We start from the raw sequence: 6,862 nt of genomic DNA on the forward strand, positions 1-6,862 counted from the left end.
AGCACCGTTTTCTGGTTGGCCAAGCACAGAGCGAGAGGTCAGAGCCACCAAGGGCAGACGAGTGTGTGTGTGTGTGTGTGTGTGTGTGTGTGTGCACATGTGTGTGTGCGTGTATGTTGACGAGGGTGCATGCATGCGTGAATGTGAGTATGCATATGTGTGTGTTTCAGCACCAGAGGGATGGAAGGCACAAAAGAGACCTTTCCTCTCACCTTTGACCCTGATCTCTGTGCGGCCAATCAGATGCTCGGTATGTTTGGGGTGAGGGGCAGAGTCTGGCCCATCTCTCTCTCTTTTTCCTTTTGTGTTGTCTCAGTCAGCCCCCCCCCCCCCCCCCTCTCTCTCTCTCTGCCCCTCCCCCCTCTCCTTCGCCTTTCCTAGCTCATTCGCTCCATAAAACAGAAGAGGAACTTTTGTGCTGGAACACAGGGTAAGAGCTTGTGTTTTGTTTTTTTTTGTTTTTGTTTTTTACAAAATAATCATATCATTACATCAGAACAAGATAATCTGTATAATATTAATAACAACATTTACTTTAAAAACATTTCTGTGTGTACGTGTTATTTTTTTCAGAATATATTTGGGTGTTTTCTTGTTTTTTTTCCTCTTTTTGTTTTGTTTTAGTTGAAAAGAAAGTTCCGAGTCCACAGAGAGAAAGGCACTCTCAATTGTTTCTGAGAGGAGAGAGGGATGAGGAGGGCGGAGAAGAGAGGAGGGGGAAGCGGCGAGTGGGGCGGGGCTCGAGAGTATCTTTCTCTCTCCTCTCTCTCTCTCTCTCGGTGAGCGGGTCTCTCTGGAGGGTGCGTGTATGTCCGTGTTATGCGTAAAACTCTTCCTGCTTGTCTGGCTTCTGGTAGGTGACGGTGGCCTGTTTGGGTTCCTCCAGCGTGTAGCTGCCCTCGTCCTTCTTCTTCATCCTGTACACCAGCAGCATCACCAGGAAGGCGGCGAACATCGCCCCCACCACGCCGCCCACGATCACCGCTGAGGGTGCAGAGAGAAAAGACAGAGAGAGAGAGAGAGGGTGGTCAGAAAGGATAACCATACAGAACAATTCAACTAAAATGCCATTACCGCCCACAGTTACGTCCTGCTGTGTTAAAACACACTCTAAAACACTACAAACACGAGCTGCCTCACACGCCGCTAGTGTCAAAGCAAAGCAATGCTACCACACAGCTACCATCACCTAGCCGCTGAGTGAAGATTGACGAGCCAGAATTGTGCCAACAGAACTTCTGTGTTGCCAACAACGTTGTGCTGCGTCGTAGCCCCGCAGTGCTACATAGTTGACCCCTATGGGGTTTGGTCTGAGACGCATCTTTCAGAGCCGCTTCCTGCGCACGCCGTTAATGAACTCTTGTTGCGTGCAGCCGGTGACAAATAGATGAATGTCTGAACTTCTGCGGCTATCAAATGGGTTAAGCTTTAGCTCATTAAACTAATTGGTATCAGTGCCAAATCTGACAATAGACTGTTATCTTCCAAATGCCTGAGGCACACTTGCATGCGTCACTGTGTGGGAGGTGTTTACCGGTACATTGTTTATTCCATTGCTCGCAATAAGAGAGTGTACTTATGACACATATGCACTGTATTATGCCATGTTCTGTGCTATGTTACTCCCATAGCAACATGAAAATCACTGGAGTGATACATATACAGATGGTACCGGTTTCCAAATACCCTATTGCCACAAAAGTACTGTCGGGGTGTTGCCTTGCCTGTGTCCAGACCTTCGAACGTGGTCTTGTTCTGGCATCGTCATCATAGGCATCAACGGCTTGCCGTTGTCAAGTGCTTGTCAAGACTGCGCCGGGGAGTAACGTTAACAACAACAATGGCTGCGACCGCCGCCTGCTATCAAGGCTGTTTTCAATTGATCAAAAGTACCAATTACTTTGAAATACGAATGGCACACTGTTTGGAAGGCATTTATTCGAAGGGGAGATTTTTTTTTTTTTTTTTACCTTCGTCCGACTGGAGTAACTAACTTAAGATTCAGGCCGATATACGTTGGTCTCTAGTGATTGGTTGGAATTCTCCTGGGGGGGATCCCCTCATAGAGATAACTTAAACAGAGTGCAATCTCAGACTAGAAGATGGAAATGAGTGTAACAAGTTGACAATTCAGTCTGATATCAGGCTAGCCGTGATGGAAAAATGAAAGCTGAGAATCCACAGATTCCCATCGTGGTAGTCTTATCAATCAATCAACCAATCAATCAATCAATCACTCTATGACCAAAACTACTTCTTGCTGTGACAGGCGGCAGCAAAAGGGGACTTTGAAACAGGGGATATCTGTATACAGCGCTATAGGAATGTGTTCGCTATATGTGGTGCTTTAACACAGACAGTCTAGTCTAAGGTCTGCTGCCTCCTGCTCTTTACCGATGACCAGGAAATCAGCGAGAACCACCGCCAGCAGCCCACCAATCAGAACAGCTGAAGGAGAGACAGAGAGCCAATGAGATCAAGCAAGTTGGCTACTCCCTTATTTTCTACAACAGCTCTCTGGGACGGCGAACAGGGGGCGCTTGGAAGGAAATTGGATTTAGCCGGGGGGGAAATGAGGAGAGAAAGAGGGGAGAGAGGAGGGGGCAGAGAGGAGGGGCTGAAGAACCCAAGAAGAGGATTGCTTGTTCTCAAAGGGTCAGATGAGGCCAAGTAGCAGATTCACTCATGGTGATGAATCTGTGCTGCGTGGACGCCAGGTAACGTTTATCACAGCACGGCCGTGGAAGGAGGCAACAGGGGACGTAATCTTGCAATCTAAGAGGTTATTATGACCTAGTGGGTTTGTTGACAGCCGGGCAGCGAGGAAGAATGGCAGACAGACAGACAGACAGAGAGAACCAGATGAGACAGGTATTTGAACAGTTGGGGCATCTGGGTAGTGGAGAGGTAAAAGCACTCTAAAAGCACCACCGCAGAGACCCGGGTTCAATTCCCGGTGACGGCACCTCCGGCTTGGCCAGATGCTCCTACAGACACAATTGGCCGTATCTGTGGGTGGGGAGCCGGTGGGGTATGTGTCCTGGTTGCTGCACTAGCCAGTCTCTCTCTTCCACAATCTCTGAATGCTCCAGAGACAGTCTGTACTTCAAATTTGGCCAGAGGAAGTTGCAATCTTGCAGAGAAAAAAACGCTTCAGATGCTTCTGGACTACTTGTACCATGGAGTGACAATAAAAAAATCTTGAATCTTGAATGTGTTCATCTTCAGCTCGCTCCAGACTCGGCAGAGGGGGTGGAGCAACGACCGGGACAGCAGGGGGAATTGGCCAAGTACAACTAGGGAGAAAATGGGAGAAAAAGCCGACTGGGGGGAGGGGGGTGTATTTGCACAGTCAAGACAAAGGCAAAAGAGCAAACATGGGTGTTGGGAGAGTGCACCATGAATGTACCCCTATATCTGCGTCTGATTTGATTGACGGGTGCACCTACCTATCAAGACCTCCTTTCTCTCCAGGATGTTCTTCTGAGGCAGCTGGGCGGCAGAGCTTCCCGCTGTGTCCACCGTGTTGCCGATCAGATCAGGCTCCGCCCCCACGTCCAAGCCTCGACCGCGACCCAGATCGTTGTTTCGCTCTTCCTCGTTGATCTCAAAATCTCCACTGGGTCCCGTGGCACCCACCTCGTTATTACCCTCGTCTGGACGGAGCTGAGAGAGAGAGAGAGCGAGAGAGAGAGAGAGAGAGAGACACAGAGACAGAGAGAGAGAGAAACAGAGAGAAGGAGAAAGTTAGAATAATTAGTTGTAATCACATTTGTTCCTTGGCGTCCCGGCACTGAAAATGATCCAAACCAACATAAACAGAAAACTTTCCATGGCACATGCCCGCCGAGAGCCTTTGAAACAATGAACCACTGTAAGTTTCGAATGGTGGAAAATCGGATATTGTCCAATATATATATATATACAGCGCTCATAAAAGCTGGCAGAGTAATTACAATATGGTGGGAGAAGCAAAGGAATCCAAAAGCATCATGCTGTAACGCAGAGCTGCTGCCAGTAAACTAAAGCATCTCAATTAGAGAGCAGCCTGTGGTGGTGTGTAAATAATGAAGCTGTCAGTAGAAGGTGCTGACGGCTGTTAGCTGACATAATGCGTCTCACCTGTGTGCTGGTGGGCGGCTGTGGGCGGGTGCTTCTCTCTGTGGGCGGGGCCTGAGTGGCTGTGGTCACGGGCACCCGGGGCCTGAAGGGCGCCCGGGCCTTGACGGTGGTGGCGGTGGCGGCGGCGGCGGTGGTGGCGGTGATGGGCACGGGCGTAGTGGGTTCAGGGGGCGTGGTCTCTGCCGTGGTGGGCACGTCTTCTTCTGTGGTGGGCTCAGCGTAGCCCGGGTAGGACGGTGTGGGCTCAGGGGGCAGGTAGACGTCCTCGTCTTCTTCTTCTTCGGTGGTGCCCAGGTCCTCCAGACCGCTGGAGGGCACGGCGCTCTCCGCGGGGCTGCTTGCCGGGTCGGAGGTCGTCGCCGGGTCAGAGGTCGCCGCGGGGGATGGCGGCGCGGCGGTGGTCTGGGCGGCGGCGGCAGCCTTGATCCGTTCCATCTCTCTCTCTCTTTCACGTTCACGTTCCCTCTCTCTTTCTCTCTCGCGTTCCCTCTCTCTTTCTCTCTCCCGTTCCCTCTCTCGCTCTCTCTCCCTCTCCCGCTCTCTCTCCATCTCCCGGACTCGCTCTCGCTCCCTCTCCCTCTCTCTCTCCCTCTCCAACTCTCTCTCTCTCTCTTTCTCCTTCTCCAGCTCCCTCTGCTTCTCTCGCTCTCTCTCCTCCTCCCTCTCCCTCTCTCTCTCCAGCTCTCTCTCTCGCTCCCAGCCAGCGCCGCTCTCGCCCTCGGCCTCGGTGGGCAGCGGGGTGGCGGTGGGCTCAGGGTTGGGGCTGGGCTCGGCCGCGGGCGGGGCCGAGGGGGCGGGGCCTGTGGCCTGGGTGGTGGAGAGGGGGAGGGGCTCCTCTGTGGTGAAGGATATGCCCATTGATGTAGGCCTCACACTGATCTCTGGAACTACAGAGAGAGGGAGGGAGAGAGAGGGGGAAGGAGAGGAGAGGAGAGGTGATTAATTTTCAATCTCATAATAGTATTATACCACCTCTCATTCTGTTATAGCAGTGAAGCTCCCCGAGTTGAAAGAGAAACAAATTGAATTTATGAGCACAAAGACATAACTGAAAGGAGGCTGACAGAGGAGCTAGAGAGGATATCTAAATATGGACTGGAACAATGCCGCTTCTGTTAAACATATCAGACACCCCAAAATGCCACGTTCAGAAGCGCCGGCACAAAGCGCGCCTCAATCTGTTCGGAATAAGCCTCTCCTTTGGATGCCGACGGCACCGCATCACAGTTTGAGATGAAGCAATTTGCCAGGCTGCTGTTTCAACCACCGGGGGTGCTGCCTCTGCTGCGCTAGCCTGCACCGAATAGTAATTCATTTGGAGCTTGCTCGCCGTTAGCACAGTGCTGTTAGCACAGTGCCTGCCCTGAACCGATGGGCAGCCCCCGATGAGTCACACTTAATAAGGAGAGCCCTGCTCGAGCCTCGACAACCAGATCAAACAATCAGCATGAATTAGACAAAATGTGATTTCAGTTAAGGAGGTAGTTCCTACGCAGCCAGCACACTCAAACACACATACGTGTACAGAGAGCGACACACAACTGCTGGTGTGCGTGTGATCATCTGATCTGCGGTCAGTAATCAGATTAGAGTAAATAAGATCTGGGCGAATCTGGTCGCAGTTCCTGCTTGTGTGTGTGTGTGTGTGTGTGTGTGTGTGTTTTCAATTAAATTTGTGTCGAGATTAGATTGTGCCTGTGAAGCCGATTGCCATGTTCAGACTGTGTGAGAGTGTGTGTGTGTGTGTGTATACAGTGGCGAGGCTGGGCAGAAAGACTGAGCAGCAGATTGAAACCGAGGGGGCAGGCAGAGGAAGGACAGATGACGCCAATGTGGAAGCAGGAAAAACTGCACTTCCTCGAATGGCCACTTGAGGCTGGCTGCAAAAGAGAGTCAACTGATCAATTCCCATTCACCCCCATGTTAAAATACCCAGAGTTTACAGCAGGAATAAACATGGTTACAGCCTGGTTCAAAAAGTGGGTTCGGTCTGTATAGCTAATTTCATCTTTCATGACAACTTTACGGTTGTCAGAGTAAAATAGACAATAAAAGACCGTTTTGGGTGTGATGGACAGGTCACTTGGCCAGTGATGGCACAGCTTGTAGGCTCTGTGGGAAACCCCTGGTCTTGTGATCTCGAGCGAGCTGCTCAAAATACAAGATGGCAGCCGGCAACTAGAAGCTTCAGAACTTCAGTCCACAAACCACTGGGTGACGTCACACACACTTTGTCCATCTCTTATACAGTCTATATACACACACACACACACACACACACACACACAAACACACACTTACAGCCAGAGCCAGAGCCTGAGAAGAGGTCCTCATCGTCGTAGAAGTCGTCTCTCGTGGAGCCTTCATCATCTACGGAGGGAGACCAGGTCTGCCCCTGAGAGAGACAGAAAGAAGAGAGACCAGAGTCAATATGAACCCACTAACTGAGCCATTCGTCATTTCATTTGAAAGAGAAACCACTTTGTCAGATTAAATGCACATGCGCGCACACACACACACACACACACACACACACACACACACGCACACGCACGCACGCACACACACACACACACACACACACAATAGCCGCGTTCGGGATCGTTCACTCATTCACTCACTCACTATTCCCCATATAGCGTTTATTTATAGTGAACTATATGGAGAAAGATCAAAATGAGTTTCGGACACTACACTGTTTTTTTCCTGGAGATCACCAGATGCGCCAGGTATTCATGTG

The 6,862-nt window shown here is 50.7% G+C and overlaps 1 protein-coding gene across 1 annotated transcript in view; it reads right to left on the reverse strand.

The window, feature by feature from the left end:
- Positions 1-503: 503 nt before the first annotated feature.
- sdc3 (syndecan 3) overlaps positions 504-6,862 on the reverse strand; it is a 45,098-nt gene continuing 38,739 nt past the window's right edge. The window contains exons 2-5 of the mRNA XM_083646763.1: positions 6,424-6,517; positions 4,123-5,009; positions 3,450-3,666; positions 504-984 (exon numbers count right to left, since the gene is read on the reverse strand). Coding sequence (XP_083502889.1) covers positions 818-984; positions 3,450-3,666; positions 4,123-5,009; positions 6,424-6,517 — 1,365 coding nt within the window. The 3' untranslated portion in view covers positions 504-817. The remainder of the gene's footprint in view (positions 985-3,449; positions 3,667-4,122; positions 5,010-6,423; positions 6,518-6,862) is intronic.

The sequence above is a fragment of the Poromitra crassiceps genome (genome assembly GCF_964638095.1).
Source record: "Poromitra crassiceps genome assembly, chromosome: 11".
Classification (NCBI taxonomy): domain Eukaryota; kingdom Metazoa; phylum Chordata; class Actinopteri; order Beryciformes; family Melamphaidae; genus Poromitra; species Poromitra crassiceps.